Source organism: Gadus macrocephalus, chromosome 1 (genome assembly GCF_031168955.1).
Source record: "Gadus macrocephalus chromosome 1, ASM3116895v1".
NCBI lineage: Eukaryota > Metazoa > Chordata > Actinopteri > Gadiformes > Gadidae > Gadus > Gadus macrocephalus.
The window spans coordinates 565608-584358 of record NC_082382.1 but is presented as its reverse complement, the minus strand read 5'-3'; the positions used below and the strand labels follow the sequence as shown (position 1 = coordinate 584358).

Sequence of the window (18751 nt, the reverse complement as noted above, 5' to 3'; positions counted from 1 at the left end):
GTGAACTCACCAAGCCATGCCAGAGGAAACCGGCTGTCCTCATGGTCCCTATCTTGCCTCAGAGACCCTGGGAGTACGCAGGAGTGGATTATGTGGGACCATTGCCCCGCACGCCATTAGGAGGTGCGTACCTACTAGTCTTTGACTATTTCTCCAAGTGGATTGAGGTGTGTGCAATCAGAGAAGTGACAGCTCAAGTGGCGGCTGGGAAGTTTGTCAGTGAAGTGTTTGCCAGACACGGTGCCCCAACCTACCTTATCTCTGACCGAGGTTCGCCCTTTGTGAGTGAGTTGTTCGAAAATGTCAGTTCGACCCTTGGCTCGGTGCAAAGGCTCACCACTGCTTATCACCCTCAAACCAACACAACAGAAAGGGTGAACAGAACATTCATAACTGCCATACGTGCCTACGTTGGGGGCAAGCACACGTTGTGGGATAAGTTTCTGTCCCAAATCTGCTTTGCACCCATTACGTGTCAGACAAAAGCTGGGGGACGTCAACTACAGGCTGAGTAGGCTGGACACGGGCGTGGATGCTGGAGTTTTTCATGTCGTGAACATGCAACCTTTCCACACTTGGGACTCACCTTCTACTGGCAGGCACACCGACCCGGTGACGGCAGTGCAAAACGACCCTGAGTTCTTAGACAATGAATACGACGACACCCAGGATGACCTCCCTGCTGCTGACATGAGCTATGACACACCTGATGTTGCTGACTCGTTGCCCCTTGACTGTGACTATGTACACCACTCAACTGTGATGGTGTCTGACAACGACCTAGACCCTACTGGACGGTACGACTTACGTCCAAGACATCGCCCTAGGATTACATCGGGTTGGTCAGACAACCGATGGACGAACTCTTACCATACTGACAAACTTGATCTGAAGTAGACAGTTGGGTTGCTAAGTTGACAAGGTTAGGTCTTACAGTTAACCTATGCAGTGCTACAGTTAATTCGTTTTTGAATAGTGTGTTTAAATATTGTGTGTCTTGCTTTCTGGGTTCACCACCGGTTAAGGTTACTTACAAATTTCATTTGTCTCAGTTTTGACTCATATCCCCACGTTAAGGTGAAAATAGAAATGGAGTTTTTGTTAATAGAAAAGAATACCTGAAAAAGGTGGAAAATGGGAGTCAACTATGCACTTTTCTGGGTTGTAGAATGTTTGCCTGTCGGTTATACTCTGTCCGCTGATATGTATGTCGGTGCGCTGAGCATTATTTCTTGCCCTGTGTAAGTAATGGCTAACTTTCCATGGAGTAATGTGTTACGAAACGCTAAGTGTAGTTTGGTTGTTTCTTCTGCTGTGTACGTCTGAGGGCAGCCTTATTATAAACGGGGGGAAATATGTAACAGTCAGGTTTATAATATGTACTGCGCCTCCCTCTTTTGTTGGGTTGTATGAGATAACGGTAAGTGAAGATGTGTGGAATAAGTTCCGCTCGGCTAGAATAAACAGCAGTATATGAACGAAGTCTCCCTTTTTATTATATGTTATTTAGTAACTGATTTGTTGTAGGCAGGAATCCCGGACTTTCCAAACATATGGTAAATATATATAGTGCCGTAGAGACCTGGCGTGGTATGGTCAAAAGCTTATAGCATAATAAAAGCACCGTGAGGAGAATCTCACATGGTGCCTCCTTCATGCTAACCCTGACCCCTGAGTGCTACCGGAAACTCGTTCGTTCGTTCAGTCGAGTTTCTGGTGAATCGAATGGTGAACGAGAAAGACTCGTCCTAAAGACTCGTTCATTCAAACCGGTTCGTTCGCGAACGAGTCAACACTCCGGGTGCTCCGGCGGGAGTCCTGGAGCTCTGTCTCAATAATATCATATTATACAAAGATATCTATATCATCTAATATGCATTATTATTATTATCTCTGGTTCTTCCACTTCCATCTGAAGTAGACTGAACCGCGACATGGAGGAGAAAGAGCTTGTGGACCAAGATTGTCTCCTGCTGCCGAGGCACCAGCGCCTCGGCAGCGCTGAGGTACCGGCACCCCCTGGCGGTGGTGCCTCGGCAGCAGGGCTCCGGCGGGAGAAAATCGTGGGCAACAATCCCTTTTTCCCCCATGTCGCGGTTCATGTACTTCAGGGAGTCAAAGCCAAAGTCCCTTTCCCCAAATCCTTTTCAACCATGGCTGAGGTAACCCCCACAAAGAGTCTCGTGGAAACATCAGAGGTGTCAGAGAACCCGACATGTTATGCGCCATAACAACAGAACGGTTTATCCAAATAACAAAGAAGTGTACAACACTTGCATTACAGTGTGTATTCACACACTCACATGTGGCGCTTGCACAGTCGTAACTCATCGTCTCATTGGCGGGCCAAAATCTCTGGGCGGGCAAGGCAGAGAAAGGGGAGGTAACTTGGCCCCTTCTGACAACATATGAAATTCGAAATCTGAGCATCTGAGCTATCATTTTTCAAAGGCGGAGCAGAATACCTGGTGCTCATTTTACACCCAACGCCATTTCTAGCTACTGGGGGACCATAGGCAGGCTAGGGGAACTCATATTAATGTTAGAAAACCTCTTAAAAAGGGACATTTTCATGCCATTTGACCTTTGAATCCGAAATTTGGCACAGGGCCTGCGTTCTATTGTCTTCTATTGAAAAATCGCAATTTCCATTGGACCGTCTTATTTGTATATCCCGCCCTACCGAAAAACTTGCAATGTTTCTGTGAAAAAGAGCCTTCTTCACGCACATTGTTGTTAAAAAGCATCTCTTTACTTCAGAGTCACTTGCATAACTCCCGCCCCTCCAGTCTAAAACTCTGGCCCTCTTAAAGAGCACCAGAATGGGTGTGGCTCAATTAGCCTATGAGCCACAGCTGCGGACTATCACGGCTAACAGGCCAGACAGGAGCAAGTGAATCTTTTAAAACATGTTTAAAAACAGTGAAGATGCCATTCACATCTTCACATTACCTTCCCCCTCTTTTAAGCTTGTAAACACAGTTACAAGCACATTCGATAAAAAAGGTAAAACATTGTGCAAGACAGTCATCTGTGCTAAATGAACAGTTCAAAAAGTCTCTGGTGACCGCCCATCTCAATTCCAAGATCCCTCCTTCTTGGCGAAACACTGCACTCTTCGCAGTAAGTCCTCCGCCACTGCTGTTCTGCCAAGGCTTGGCAATAGCTCCCCACATGGCTCACGTCAGCAACAAGGAGTTACCGAGCTATTCCTCCTTCAGGCTTTGGCCAACCCCACAGGACAGCAGTTCAACTTCCCCAGTGATCTCCTCTCCTAGCAGGACTCTTCGTCTACCTGCTCTTCTTCACTGCGGTCCACCACGAAGCTCCTCGAACAATGTTTTTCGAAATGTGGGTCCCCTCCACTCGGCTAGAAGAATATCCCACCACTGCCACCAAATGTGAAAAAGAGCCTTCTTCACGCACATTGTTGTTGTTGTTGTTGTTAAAAAGCATCTCTTTACTTAAAACACAGCACAACTGTCGAGTCACTTGCACAACTCCCGCCCCTCCAGTCTAAAACTCTGGCCCTCTTAAAGAGCACCAGAATGGGTGTGGCTCAATTAGCCTATGAGCCACAGCTGCGGACTATCACGGCTAACCAGCCAGACAGGGGCTGTTTCCCAAAGTGAAGGCTGCAGCCTTGCTAGGACGCGTCCTTGCTAGTCGCGTCCTATGGAGATGAGACTAGAGTGCTAGCTCGAGTGCTTCCTAGCGTTTGTAACGTTCAGACTTTGGAACGACTTGGTAGTGTGGAAGCGCTTCCGCTTTTTAATACTGCGTGTCCACTTGTAAACACATGTGCGCTTGTAAACACATGGCAGCAATCAAGCTGATCAATATTTATTTGACTTTTGTCTGTTATGAATGCGGTCATGTCTCCTTCGCATGGAGCCTCTTTGGGGAAGTCACAAAAGCTTTGTTGCGGTTGATAGAATCGTCTTTATTAAAAGGAATATCCATTACATTTTTATAAAACTAAGTGAAATTGTCTGAGAACTTAATTCATGCATCACATTTACAGTACGTTTGATTACTATTATGCAGGGGGGGAAAGACAAAGAAAGAGATGATAAACATGTATTTATTTGGATATATTATTTAACTGATCTGATTCATTCATTCACATATGCCTACAATCTACCAGTGGTTTGAACACATAAGTATATCATATAAAATACAATTATATACGTTCATTAAAAATTACAAACATTGCAAATGATCGGTTGTGCATTAATTTTACAACATTGGATAGTGGCACTATCCCTTCCACCGGTAAACAAATGTTTGTGCGCCACCCGGCGCACAAAAGCCTCCGTTTGCTGGGCTGACCCTAAAAAAACCGATTCAACACAAACATAAATAGGTATACATAAATAATGTAATCTTGTGAGCGAGTAAATTGACATTGGTGACAGTGGTGTTTAACACCAGCTACGTCCATGCAAAATATAGCAACGTATCACTAACGTATCACGTTTGAAAAGTGGCACAGGTCTTTAGGCTTGATTATTTGCATTAACATGATGAATCTATAAAAAGCAATACGGCACAAAATATTTCTGAAAACTAATATAACTTCACTTCATTTGAACGTGTACTGCGCTGCCATTTTCAAGAATCCGCCCAGTGAACGCAGAGGATTGTGGGTAGTTTTGGCTCGTCTAGGATGCAGCGATGCATCCTTGAAAAATCTCGGAATTCTCAAAAAACAAAGGACGCAAAAATGGCGCGGCTTTCGAGTGTCCTCAACATTGGAACAGTGCTTGTCGGCGTTCTATGACGTAGCGTCCTTAAAAGGGCGGCCATGAAGCATGCTTCCTTGACATTGGGAAAAAGCCAGGAGCACGTGAATCTTTTAAAACATGTTTAAAAACAGTGAAGATGCCATTCACATCTTCACAGTTTCATTGGACTGTCTTATTTGTATGTCCCACCCTACCGAATACTTGCAATGTTTCTTTGGACTATTAGTATGTCCCTCCCTAATAAGATAGTCACCTACTGTCTTTTTACAGCTGGAGTTCACCTGCACTCCTCCAGCTGTAAACTCCTCACTACTTTCACCGCTTTCAACCATCAAGTAAGTCATGCCTTTTTTGTCCTCATAACAGCGTATACAATCAGTATTAAAACAGCTTAATATTCTGCAAAGTTTAAATAAAGTGGATAATCGGGATTGGCATGTCAATGCCATTTAAATCACTCTGAGGGTGGTGTTCCCCCATAACGCCCTGTCAAATCCTGGAAAATGCATTTAACGATGAGCAGACACGGTTCAATATTTGTTACACCCTAGGGTAGCTGTGGTTTAAATGCTGGAACGAAATTCAAGTATAAAAATATTAACTTTACTTCGTCTCCTTCCCCTCAGAAGCACAAGCCTTACAAGCTGCCTCACATGCTAAAGAGGCACAAATTGTAAATATAGTTGATTGAAATAAACAAAAATAATGACCTAAAGACTATGAGCCAATTCAGTCAGTTAGCATTACTGCGCTTTAAAACGGAGGTTTTGGAGTTTAACACGCAGCTGCGCACGAGGTTGAACGTGATTGCTGTGTAACGACTCGTACAGGATCTGCTGATTCCCAGGGGCCGGTATTTCAAAATGATCCGACAAGATTAATCCACCTGGATTGGATTAAATCCTGATCAGATCCTAAAAACGGGTATTTCAAAGCAAATCTGATCCTGAAGATTCAGATTCAGATTTGGCAATCCAATCCTGCCTTTGATCCGGATTAAAAGCTGCTGTTGAGTATTTCAAAACTTAAGTGGGAAATCTGGATCAGTTTGATCCAAAAAATCAGGATCACCCTGATCCCACCTCAGAGGTGGATTTGAGGGAGATTACATGTTAAGATTTGAACAGTTGAAGTGTAACTGCTCCCAAAGTTCTTTGTTTAATACAACTAAGCTCCACTGCTGTTTGATCAATGTTTATTTCCTTTTCACGTTCCTTTTTCTTTTCTGCAAACATGCACACTGTTCACTGCAATGCTTTAACAAATCGGCGTCAGAAGTGCAACACAGAATAAACATTACACTACTGCGTGTAAGTGACATTACAAACTCCAATTAACAAGGAATTATGAAGGAAAAACAATGATTTATTAAACAAACAGTGTTAAACTATGCAGTATACATTTCAGTCTTTTAACTGCTTTTCCAGCAACTGAATTCTTAACTTCACTTATTCTTGTTTAAGAAGTGTTAAGGCCGATATATGCTCTGTTTTAGACGTAACGCGTAAGCACGTAAGATACATAACCCCCCCTTGCGCGGTAATATATCCCCCTTACGTGCTTAAGTGCGTCGGCCCAAATTCCTGACTATGCGACTAAAACACTACGGCCCTACGCAGCTCGCAAAGACTGATTGGCCAGCTAACCACATCCTTTCAGGAGTCTCACATTTCCGGTTTTACAGCATAATAGCGCCATTTTTAAAAGGCCGTGACAGAAGCGAATGAAGAATTTTGAAGAAGGAGAAGAAGAAAACACAAGAACGAATTATGATAATTATAAACAGTACCGCGGGAAGTAGGGGTGCTGGGGGTGCTGCCGCACCCCCTGTCTGAGGCCCTGTCTTATCACAGAAAACGATTATTTCTAAAAACTCCGGCCAAAGTGGAGATTTCTGAAAATGCCGGTTATGTGTTGTGTCAACGGGGAGAAACGGGATTTTAGGTTCTGAAGCGTCACATTATGCACCAGGAAATGCTTAACGTCATGTGAGCGCCCGCTGTACCGTATTGGTCCGAATATAAACACAAACCCGACCTATGTTTGGAAAAAAGATTTGAAGACCAGATCTTGTTTTTATAAATAAATAAATTGTATTCATTGAAATAATATACGAAAATTAAAAAGGCATAAAATAAAACACTGCATTGCCACTAAACAGTAGTGCAAATAGGCCGTACTGATGTGTACACAAAAGACTATTCCTGACACTCCTCTGCCCCGCTGTGTTCGCTCTGGCTGTGGTTGCTCCGCACTGTTTCGGCCCGTGGCAAAGCGGGTCATCGTCGCTGCTGTCCAAGGCATTTTGAGACGCAGCATTTATTTAATGCTCATATGACCTAGTGCTGAAAAAAAAAGTTATATGAAAAAGTGTGAGGGGAGCGGTGGCGCGCTAAACTTGTTCTGTGAGCAGCTGGACGTGAACCATGGTGTGAACACAACGATCGATTTTCGACTGTGCGCGCATGCACTGGTGTAATTGAGCTGCGCTGCTATATATCTTTTTTTTTATCAATGTAGCGAGTTGCGAGTCTAGTCCAGGCTGAGTTTTTTTTTTCCAGCACCCCCTGCTGAGAATACGTTTCCGCGGCTATGATTATAAATATAAACAAGCCAGCGATTTCCACTTCCACAGATTCGTTCGTTGCTCCCCCTACTGTTCTGGCGGAGAATCCCCTTGCAACACGCGCAATCCTTAAGGAACCTAACGGGAACCGTAAATCAAAACTTGTCTAAAACAAGTCCCTTGTGTAAATTACGTGCTTACGTCTCTGCGTCTAAAACGACCCTAAATAGGCCTTTAGTTTGATTTGTTCATTTGTTAGAATCATTTGTTGCTGAGCCCGTTCCGTTTCCACCTTCAGTAGTTCATTGTAGCCATCCCCCTTCTCAGCTTGCCTTTTGCGCTTACATGGTGGTGGTGGTGCCGGTGGATTCCACATCTCCTCAAAGACAGGGCTCTAGCTTGTGCTGGGCTCTTCAAATGCCAGCTCCACAGGGGTGAGGGTGACCAATTCAGCAGACAGGTTCAGAGGCTCCGTGGGGTCGATTGACTCCCCTGTACCAGCTGGCAGTATTCCAAACAAGGCTTGGGAACTCTCACCTCCTATGATGTCCAAAACCGTATCAGTGAACTCCCCACGTTTTATGGACTTTTTTTCACCTCAGAATGGTCCTTTGTAGCCTTTTGCTTTAAGTTTTTCCACCTAAGCCGAACCTGCTCAACACTCCGCCGTTGGCCACTACCAGTGGCATTAATTTGCCTTGTTATGTCGGCCCATATTTTATTTTTTACTTTTGAGGACAGAGAACTCTGTCCAGGACCACTAAAACCTCCAAAAAGGGCCTGGTAATTGGCACGAACACCCTCCAAAAGGGCCGTTGTCTCTGCTGTTGTGAAATTACTTCCTTTATTCTTCTCCATGTTGTCTGAGAAAGCCCTATCACTAAGGAAGGCCTTAAATACCATAAAGCTAAATTGAAAGCAGGTGAGAAAGAACAGATCACAGACTTTAAAACTGGGCTCGTTAGGTCAATGACCTTTGCTTCTGCAACATGACATCCATAGTACATGTCCTGCGGCACCGTCGGAGACGATACAAGCCTCGTCAGTATGTCCAACGAGGTAATTTCATTGAGCAGTACTCAAATGATGACCTTTATGCACGGTTTAGATTTCGAAGAGAAGATAATTTGGAAATATGTGAAATTCTTCGCCCACATCTTCAACGTCCTACAAGAAGGAGTCATGCCTTAACTGTGGAGGAGCAGGTGCTTATTGCCCTACGTTTCTTTGCCTGTGGATCCTTCTATGAAGTCATTGCAGATGGCCTGGCTGTGACAAAGTCTACAGTGGGACACGTCATGCATTCAGTGGCAGCAGCCCTGGCTGGTCTAATTCACCAGTATGTGAGATTTCCAGATACTGAGGAAGAAATAACACAAACCAAGAGAAAATTCTTCTCAATTGCCAGGATGCCTAACACTATTGGTGCCATTGACTGCACCCACATACACATTCAGGCACCCCATGAAAGAGAATGGGAATTTGTCAACAGAAAGGGACGGCATAGTATCAACGTGCAGCTCATAGGGAATGCTGACCTTAAAATAACCAACTGTGTTGTGAGATGGCCTGGTTCTGTACATGATGCATGGATTCTAAGAGAAAGTCATCTCTACAGAAGACTGCAACAAACTGCGCCGGATGATATCCTCCTGGGTGACAGTGGCTACCCACTTCTACGGTGGCTTATGACCCCCTTTGCTACTGTCACATGTGACCCACAGCAGAGGTATAACAATGCACACAGCGCAACAAGGGGAACAATTGAGCGTATCAATGGTGTTTTAAAACGCAGATTTGCCTGCCTGAACTATCTTCGTGTGGAGCCGAAGCAGGCCTGCAATATAATATCTGCCTGCATTGTTCTTCATAACATTGCCCAATTGAGAAGAGTTCCTCTGAATGAAGACATCCTGGACAGACCACCACTTGAGGCAGAAGTACCACAGCTGCAGCCACCACCACCACCACCACCACATCAAGCAGATGAACCAGCAGGAAGAGCAGTTCGAAATGTCATGGTTAATTTGTATTTCTCTTGATCCTCATTGATAAGGTCTGGTGCTTTTGTTTAACAAAACTTCGATTTGTATGTTTAAGTTTGAATATGAATGCCTTATTTAAGTAACAGTTTTTTTTGTTAAGTTACCCACTGATAAAGGCCTCCACTGAAACTCTGTCAAATGTTTTTATTCACATGCATTCAGCACACACACTTAATTTTCATAGCCAAAGCTCAAAAAGTAATGCCAATTGGAGCAAGTCTGTGCAAGTCTCTTCCCACAGACATCTGTAAAGAAAATCTAATACTAAGGTTTTAGGGCTGTCCCCTTTGTTAACAACTGTTTCCTAAAAAGATTAACATTTTAAAATCTACACACAATGCCTTGCGAGTGAATGCATTCAAATGGACTGTGGACCGCGACATACAGACGCTAGCCTATTTACTAGCTTGTTAGCTCCTTAACACAGGAGTCAATGGAGCAGCGTTAGCTCGCATTAGCGCGAACTCTGCTTAATTAGAGATCGCCGAGCTCTTCTTTCAACTTTGTGCTGATTTACATAATTGGTTAACTCAATATAATGATTGCCTTTCATCTAGTCTGAGGACGCATCAACACTGGCTAAGATTATACTTTAATTCAGAGACAATAGGTGAGCTAGCTTCTCCTTTTTCTGTAAAATGTTGGCTCCATTTCCTGTTTCCTGTCTGTGATCCATGGGGCGGGACGGATTTGGACATCCCAATCTGCCGGTATCAGGATCACTGATCCAATCCAGCAAAGTTTTGAAATACCGGGATAGATCAGGTTGATCCGTGGCTGAGGACGGGGGGATTTGGTTATCCGGATCATTCTGGGGCCGTATTCACAAAGCATTTTATCTTACCGCTAGGAGTGCTCCTAACTCGCGCTAAAACATTTTACGTAGGAGTTTTTTCTTAAAAGTTATTCACAAAGCCGCTGAGACCTACTCTTACTCAGGATAAATCACAAAGAGTGAACTAAGAGTGACGCGCCGTTGCTATGGATTACGTCAATTCTCGTGCACGAGTTTAGAAGCGGTCAGTTCGGTGATTGGTTGTTCAGACGAGCCCACTGAATCACCGAAAAACAAGGAAATAGCCTAGGCTAGAAATGAATTCCTATTAAGTAGTTATAGTGCAGTTAGCAGAATACACGCATGATGACAATTTTGTGCAGACCACGATAATGACGTTGTAGCCTGCACGTTCAAGAGAGAGAGAAAGCAAACAATAAAAATACGTAAAATCTAAAAGAAAATAAATGTTACGAACTACCCAAGTGTTGACTGATTTGTGCCAAGGTGTTTACCTAAAATGTGTTTTCAAAGTGATCCTTAAATGCCTGTCCACTCGGTTCCACACGGCCAAATTCCTTGTAATGTTGATCGCCATCATCATCATCATCATCATCGTCTGGCTGTGGAATGTTCCTCCGCTTGCAGAGGTTGTGTAGAATGGCACATACAGTGATTACTGTGCTTGCCCTCTCTGGGATGAGGCGTATTTCGCCGTGGAGGACATGAAACCGACGTTTCATCTGCCCAATTCCTCTCTCCACAACATTTCGTGTATGTTTGTGTGCTCGCAAAGAGCCAATACGATGTGTTTTACGCATAGGACTAAGCGTAATCTGCGTAATCACTTACATGTTACACTTTAACTGTGCTCCCGGTTGTGGATTGAGGTAGGGACGGGTGTCTAGAGCCACGTCTTGCATGGATAGTCACTGTCACCCAGCAAGTGACACCCAACTGGTACATCTCAAAAAGCTGCCTCAGACCGCTCACCATTCACTCTGTGCACGACGAAAATGCTAACTTCCTGTTTGAGGGCGGAAGTTGAGCCTCTAGCTTCCGCTTGGCGGTTTGTTGACATTAGCCGGCTGGCGGTGTGAGGTTATTGTTCGCAATGGATCGGAAAAAACGATTTACTTTTCAAAGGGCAGTCGGTGGTAATAACCACCATTGTTGTGTGCCACTTTGTACAGCCGGGGGGAGATTCAACAAAGTTTTGAGCTTTCATAGTTTCCCAAAGGAACCTACTTTACGCGCCCAGTGGCTTGTGAAAGTCAGAAGAGAAGGTTTCACCCCAACCACCAGCTCTAGAGTGTGTAGTCGACACTTTGAGCAAGAAGACATAGTTATCTCTTCTGCTGGAAAGCGGTGTCTTCGACCAAATATTATTCCATCCTTGTTCGGTTGGAATAATTACACCAAAAAACCTCAACGGCCCGGAGTTTGGGATCGCCGGCCTCGAGCAACCCAGGCTTTGGACCGCGCCCCCGAGGATGACACCGCCCCCGAGGATGACTCCACCGTGGAGATGGAAGTGGGTGAAAACAGTGTCTCTGGATGTACTGAGTTGGCTTCGACACCTCTGATGGAAGACCACGATTACACAGCCAGCTCTTTCATCGTGGTCGACCGTGAGAAATTTGAGAGCATGTCGAGGCAGATCGAGGAGCTCACACGGCAGATCGAAACACTGCACATGGAGAGATTTGGATTGCAACGGTTTTCTACATCACCAAGTGACATTCGCTACTATACCAGGTAAGAAATGTTGAACCTGAACTTTTCTAATTATCACACAAGCATTTCACTGGCCTCCCATCTGTATGATTGATTTGAATGATGATTAAATTGGAATGTTTTAATGTAATATGAATGCCATCACCATAAAAGCTATGTCCTGTTTGCATGCAGATTTCCATCATATGAACATTTGATGGCCTTTTGGGATCTAATTCAAGAGGCAACAAGCAGAATGGTGAGAGTCACCAGAGGTCAGAAGAACCTCTCCACCAGTACATCCACTGAGACCCCTATGAACAGACCAACAGTAAGTTTTACAATAAACATATACCACCGGCTCGGTACATGTGGATCACACATTTTGCTGGTGACTGCCACAGAAGAGGCAGTTAACTGTGTATTGTTTCTGCTCAGCTCTGTGCATGCACCACATATTTTAAACACCCTAGTTTGTGTATGTTATCGTTGTGTTGTAGTGCTTCTATCTACAGTATCTAATACAGTGACATTTTCCCTAGAAACTGCTGCCAATTGACGAGCTCTTCCTCTTCCTCAACTACCTGTCAACCGGCTGTACACAAAGGGAGCTTGGTCACAAGTTCAATATCCACAGAGCAACAGCAAGCAGAATAATTGTGACGTGGTCCAACTTTTTGTATACTTTGCTCGGATCGCTCTCCATCTGTATGACCAGCAGATCAGTGAGAGAAAACTGCCCCACAGATTTCAATGGGACCTATGAGAACACCCAGGTCGTCCTTGACTGCACAGAGATGAGATGCCAAGCCCCTACCTCCCTTCTGCTTCAAAGTGAGGTATTCTCCGCCTACAAGTCGCACTGTACCTTCAAAGCACTTATTGGCATGTCCCCCCATGGAGCATTGACATTTGTGTCAGCACTTTTTGAAGGCTCCATCAGTGACAAGGAGATTTTCCGTCACTCCGGCATCACCTCTCTCCTAACACCCGACATGGAGGTTATGGTAGACAAGGGGTTTTTGATAGATGAGCTAGTTTCTGGGAAAGTGCATCGCCCTGCTTTTATGCACAAACAGGAGCAAATGTCAGAGGTAGACATCCTTAAAACCCAGTCGATTGCACGCCTGAGAGTCCACGTGGAGAGGCTCATTAGGAGGGTCAAAGAAAACAAACTTTTTGACACGGTCATCCCTCTCTCTATTTGTGGCAGTATAAATCAACTGTTCACTGTTGCATGTCTCCTCTCCAATTATCAGTACGGACCCCTGGTCAAGAAATGGATGGTCTGATTTTCTGGTGGCCAGGTATCCTTATCCATGGACTCCCACACCATACTCTCCTAGCAAAATAAACATGCTATTTAACCATACTCCATACTGTTTTTTTTTTTTTTAAGTGATTTGTTGTTACTCTTTAAATAAAACTGCTTTACTTCATAAATGTAGTCTACAGCTTTGTTCTGTGTCCTATTGGCTGTGATGGATTTTTTTAAGGATGCAAAGGACCATTTATCTGTAATTCAGAAAGGAAAAACACATCATATAGATTTCAAGTGAAATGTATTTGAAAGAGTAAAATTTCATTAATCGTTAGCATGACGTGTCACTGCCTGTTACGAACCTCTGCTCGTTAAAGAGGTGCAACAAAAAGGAGGGAGACAACTGATAAAATGTTTGAATACGTTATCATTTATTGAAAAATCACAGGCTGCACATCTTTTAGGACCACCTATAAAGTACAACATACCAATGTATTCAACGTAATCAATACATATCCCTTGACAGTATTACTCATGTCAAGGGATATATATATTAAAAGCCTGCCTGATGTATATTCAAATTCTGCCTGAACACCTCCCTTGACAGCCTGGCATGATCCTAGGAAACTCTACTCTAAGCCCAACCATACCCTAACCCTAAAACCTAACAATACCCTACCGAACATTAGGCCTACTATGATTTTTACACTGAACACAATTTCACACTGCCGCTGACTGTATCCATACTCTGAGCTTGTGAGGTTTCTCTGACTTCCTCATTGACCTGTAGCACTCTGCCCTGACCATCACCTCTCCTGAACCCTGATCTTTGTCAGACACTGTGGAAAAATAACAATTTTAGCAAGTTAGTAATTAATAGGATAGCATGCAAGTTAGTTGGTAAGAACAATGACTAGCAACTCTAATAGGAAAATATTGTTGTCCATCTAAAGTTCGTTTGTTCATACACAGGCAATCACAGTTTGCTAACTTGAAAACGAACGAATCAACGTTTGATACTTTTAGGCTACTGCCTGTATAACACGTAGGAGTGTCAACAACACATAGCCTCCGAACATAACATCATAAACTAAACAAGGGCTAAGACAAACATCTAACGCACGATTTCGACTTTTATAATGTATAGATATAATGTATAGAGATAACATAACATTTACCAGATAACATAACTTTAGCACGTAGCATGGATATCATGTTGTTGTGACTTACCTTCAAAATTGTGCAAATATTGCGATATATACAGTATAAAACCCTTTTCTCGTTTGCTGCGGGGTGCGGGTGAAAAAATGCTGACCAGTCGATGAACATCGTCAACTGTTATCGCCGGCATATGTCCAAGACATCTTGAGAAATTTGCTTCGGCCATTGGGCTACCGGATTCCAGCCATAGACAGCCGAGTCGTGTTGATACCGGAAGCTCGACACCCAATAGGAAGTACGCTACCGGAAGTAGCATATGCTAATGTGCACGTAGTGAATTAAAATGCGCGAATCATGGGTAGCTGAAGATCCAGGCCACTTTGCAACAACATCCAGTAGGCTATGTTAAAATTTTGCATCAATTTGCATCAAAAACAACCTGCGTGTTGATGGAATGCACTTTCTTCCTATTGACGAACACGTCCTCGTCTTTTGATGGCGCAATTATTTTTATTTTTTATAAGTTATATATTTTTTTTTATAATTTATAATTTTTATAACATTTTATTTCGGGACTAATCGGATTATTCCTGTTAGTCGGGGATGTTATTGCATCGCGCATTAACTCCACAATAAATTGAATACCCTAACATTTCGTCTCGCAGGCATTTTAAGATTCTTTGTGAATAGGTCTTACTGAGTTAGGAGTCCTCTTGAGGACTTTTAATCCAGTGGGATTTCGGATAACGGATTGGATCAAATCTTGAAAATGGGTTGCTCAAAACTAAAGATGGATTCAGAAAGAAGATCAGGGGCCGTATTCACAAAGCATTTTATCTTACCGCTAGGAGTGCTCCTAACTATCGCTAAAACATTTTACGTAGGAGTTTTTTCTTAAAAGTTATTCACAAAGCCGCTGAGACCTACTCTTACTAAGGATAAATCACAAGGAGTGAACTAAGAGTGACGCGCCGTTGCTATGGATTACGTCAATTCTCGTGCACGAGTTTAGAAGCAGTCAGTTCGGTGATTGGTTGTTCAGACGAGCCCACTGAATCACTGAAAAACAAGGAAATAGCCTAGGCTAGAAATTAATCCCTATTAAGTAGTTATAGTGCAGTTAGCAGAATACACGCATGATGACAATTTTGTGCAGACCACGATAATGACGTTGTAGCCTGCACGTTCAAGAGAGAGAGAGAAAGCAAACAATAAAAATACGTAACATTTAAAAGAAAATAAATGTTATGAACTACACAAGTGTTGACTGATTTGCGCCAAGGTGTTTACCTAAAATGTGTTTTCAAAGTGATCCCTAAATGCCAGTCCACTCGGTTCCACACGGCCAAATTCATTGTCATGTTGATCGCCATCATCATCATCATCATCGTCTGGCTGTGGAATGTTCCTCCGCTTGCAGAGGTTGTGTAGAATGGCACATAGCCTACAGTAATGACTGTGCTTGCCCTCTCTGGGGTGAGGCGTATTTCGCCGTGGAGGACATGAACCGACGTTTCATCTGCCCAATTCCTCTCTCCACAACATTTCGTGTATGTTTGTGTGCTCTAGCATATATGGAAGAAATCAGTAAACAATAATAAATATGGATTCAACAAATAAAAGGCGTCAAAGAGCCAATACGATGTGTTTTACACGTAGGACTAAGCGTAATATGCGTAATCACTTACATGTTATACTTTAACTGCGCTCCCGGTTGTGGATTGAGGGTGTCTAGAGCCACGTCTTGCATTGATTGTCACTGTCTCCCAGCAAGTGACACCCAACTGGTACATCTCAAAAAGCTGCCTCAGACCGCTCTCCATTAAAATGCGCGAATCATGAGTAGCTGAAGATCCAGGCCACTTTGCAACAACATCCAGTAGGCTATGTTAAAATTTGCATCAAAAACAACCCGTGTGTTGATGGAATGCACTTTTTTCCTATTGACGAACACGTCCTCGTCTTTTGATGGCGCAATTATTTTTATGTGCGTCCCGTCAATAGCACCGACCACACCGGGCATACCTGCAATTGCCATGAAGTTGGCTTTGATCCTGTGTAATTGTTGAATGTCCAAAGGAAAGTTTATGGCACGGCTGACTGATGGTTGCGATATTTTTAAATCGTCGGCATTGAAAAGTTGCATTTCACCTGTTGCTAAATAACGTAGTGTGGCCAAACATTTTATTTCGGGACTAATCGGATTATTCCTGTTAGTCGGGGATGTTATTGCATTGCGATTAACTCCACAACAAGTTTAATACCCTAACATTTCGTCTCGCAGGCATTTACGATTCTTTGTGAATAGGTCTTACTGAGTCAGGAGTCCTCTTGAGGACTTTTAAGCTCTCCTAGACTTAGGTGCTACTTTTAGTCCTAAAATACTTAGTGAATTGCTCTTAGTGAAAAAAGTTAGGAGTCCTAAATTTAAGAGTGACACGCCCATTATTTTTAGGAGTTACTCCTAAATTCGCCAGTTAGGACCTACTTTTAGCCCTAAAATCCTTTGTGAATACGGCCCCAGATCACGTAATCCGATCTTACATTTGATCTGGATCAAACCTTCCTTTTGTGTTGTTCAAAACTTTGAAGTTGGTTTGGGATACATTTGATCCAAAAAAACAAGATTATCCTGATCCCACCAGAAGGGTGGATTCAGTTGTGATTTTCTGAGTTTTTTAAACAAAATGAATGATGACAAAATCAGTTTTTTGGCAAATGATATACATTTATTCATATTTCAGATGAATTCAAATCATAAAAATGATGATGAGTAAAAATAAAATAAAGAAAAGCTATGATACATTTGTACACAAAATTTTTACACAGTTATTCAAAGTTAAAAGTAGTTTCGTACCATTCCCTCTCTTATAGCATGTCCAGTGTGTCCCTCACTAGGTAGGACCATTCGTGGCTGTTCTGGGTCTACATCAGGCTCAGGTCCATCATGAGCGTCACTGGCATCGCAAGGGACATGACGCCTGGTGGCGATGTTATGCAGAACAATACAGGCCAGAATTATGTTGCATGCCACCTTAGGTTCTACTCGCAGGTAGTTAAGACAGGCAAACCTTCTCTTCAGCACTCCATTTAAGCGCTCAATGGCACATCTTGTTTTGCAATGTGCAATGTTGAAGCGTGCTTGCTCAGGTGTATTTGCAACCGGAAAAGGGGTCATTAGCCATGGTAGAAGTGGGTAAGCGCTGTCTCCCAATATAATGCCATTTGGCCGGTTTGTTTGGAGCTCTCTGTATAGTGCCCTCTGTCTTAGAATGCGTGCATCATGGACAGACCCTGGCCATTTCACAACACAGTTGGTGATGATGAGGTCGGCGTTGCCCACAAGTTGTACGTTGATGCTGTGCCTCCCCTTCCGATTTACATACTCCCACTCCCTCTCACGAGGTGCTTGGATATGCACATGTGTGCAATCGATAACTCCAATCGAGTCCAACTCCTAGTCTGAGCAATCTGGTCATCCTTGGGAAAGGAAACAAATTGATTGATCAGACTGCCCAGTGCCATGGACACAACCTTCACCACATTACTCACAGTGGATTTGTCCACTCCCATATAGTCTCCTATTACTTGGTAGAAAATCCCACATGCGTAAAAGCGCAGTGCAATTAAGCACTGTTCCTCCACGGACAAAGCATGACTCCTTCGGGTTTTGTGTTGGAGTGTTGGTCTAATCAGGTCTGAAATGTACTTGATGTCATCTCTCCCAAAGCGAAAACGTGCATACAGTTCATCTGAAGTGTATTGCTCAAGTGGTTTGGCACGCTCAGCGTACACCCTAGCAGGGTGCCTTCTCCTATGGTACCGATGAACAATACCCGCCATCTGGATGCCTCTGTAGGTTAAGAGAAATGTGTGCGAAACATGATGTGTTTAAGTAGTCAAACCAATTAACCAGCAACAAGCTAATTACTAGAAGCCTAATTGATCACAGGCCAAAGCAATAATGCCCAAGGCTTATAAGATCAGTGGAGAAATCATGGAGACCAAGGAGAAATCATGGAGTCAAAAGGGCCTAATTTCACTGTGGCAGAAACGTACGCACTACTGGAGGGTGTTCGGGCCAATTTTGCCACAATAGTAGGTGGTTTCAGCTCGGCAAAGGGTGGGGAGGTCACCAAGAAAGGTAAAGACACCATTTGGGAAGACATTACCAACCGAATCAATGCCTTGGGGTCTGGCCAAAAGAGGACCTTAAAACAAGTAACACTGCGCTGGAAAAACCTGCGGGCCAAGGCAACCAAGGACCTCAGTGAGGCAAAAAACCCTCGCACTGGTAACAAGCCATATAAAAGGGGTGAATACACTGATATGGTCCTCGATATCGTCGGAGGCGAAAAGTCAGAGGCTCTGCACGGTATAGAAGGTGTAGAAGGAAATGGAGAGGCCACAATGACAGAGGCTGGAGAATGTGAGCCAAACCCTCCTGCAGAGGAATTTGTCCTGGACCTTACTCCAGCG

At 43.6% G+C, this 18751-nt stretch overlaps 3 protein-coding genes across 4 annotated transcripts; 2 read left to right on the top strand and 1 right to left on the bottom strand.

The window, feature by feature from the left end:
* Positions 1-7921: 7921 nt before the first annotated feature.
* LOC132464700 (putative nuclease HARBI1) lies at positions 7922-9488 on the top strand. The gene has a single exon (XM_060061226.1). The coding sequence runs from the start codon at positions 8304-8306 to the stop codon at positions 9354-9356; it is 1053 nt and encodes a 350-aa protein (XP_059917209.1). The 5' UTR covers positions 7922-8303; the 3' UTR covers positions 9357-9488.
* A 1646-nt stretch (positions 9489-11134) lies between these two features.
* On the top strand, positions 11135-13322 carry LOC132464688 (uncharacterized). 2 transcript variants are annotated; one of them, XM_060061218.1, is made up of 4 exons: positions 11135-11892; positions 12046-12181; positions 12393-13157; positions 13197-13322. In XM_060061218.1, exons 1-3 carry the CDS (start codon positions 11249-11251, stop codon positions 13140-13142), a joined length of 1530 nt encoding a protein of 509 aa, XP_059917201.1. In that variant the 5' UTR covers positions 11135-11248; the 3' UTR covers positions 13143-13157; positions 13197-13322. The 2 variants fall into 2 exon arrangements, with proteins under 2 accessions (XP_059917201.1, XP_059917192.1); XM_060061209.1 differs by having other exon boundaries at positions 12393-13322.
* A 3780-nt stretch (positions 13323-17102) lies between these two features.
* On the bottom strand, positions 17103-18133 carry LOC132464229 (putative nuclease HARBI1). Its single transcript, XM_060060519.1, is given in 2 exon segments — positions 17103-17725; positions 17728-18133. Coding segments are annotated over 2 exon segments (1002 nt in total). The 5' UTR covers positions 18116-18133; the 3' UTR covers positions 17103-17111.
* Between the last annotated feature and the right edge of the window lie 618 nt (positions 18134-18751).

Bases quoted from the DNA above. Each gene is read 5' to 3' on its own strand.
- LOC132464700 (XM_060061226.1), top strand. From the start codon at position 8,304: ATGACATCCATAGTACATGTCCTGCGGCACCGTCGGAGACGATACAAG.
- LOC132464688 (XM_060061218.1), top strand. From the start codon at position 11,249: ATGGATCGGAAAAAACGATTTACTTTTCAAAGGGCAGTCGGTGGTAAT. The intron at 11,893-12,045 runs GTAAGAAATGTT...GTTTGCATGCAG, and splicing joins GACATTCGCTACTATACCAG to ATTTCCATCATATGAACATT. The intron at 12,182-12,392 runs GTAAGTTTTACA...CATTTTCCCTAG, and splicing joins CCCCTATGAACAGACCAACA to AAACTGCTGCCAATTGACGA.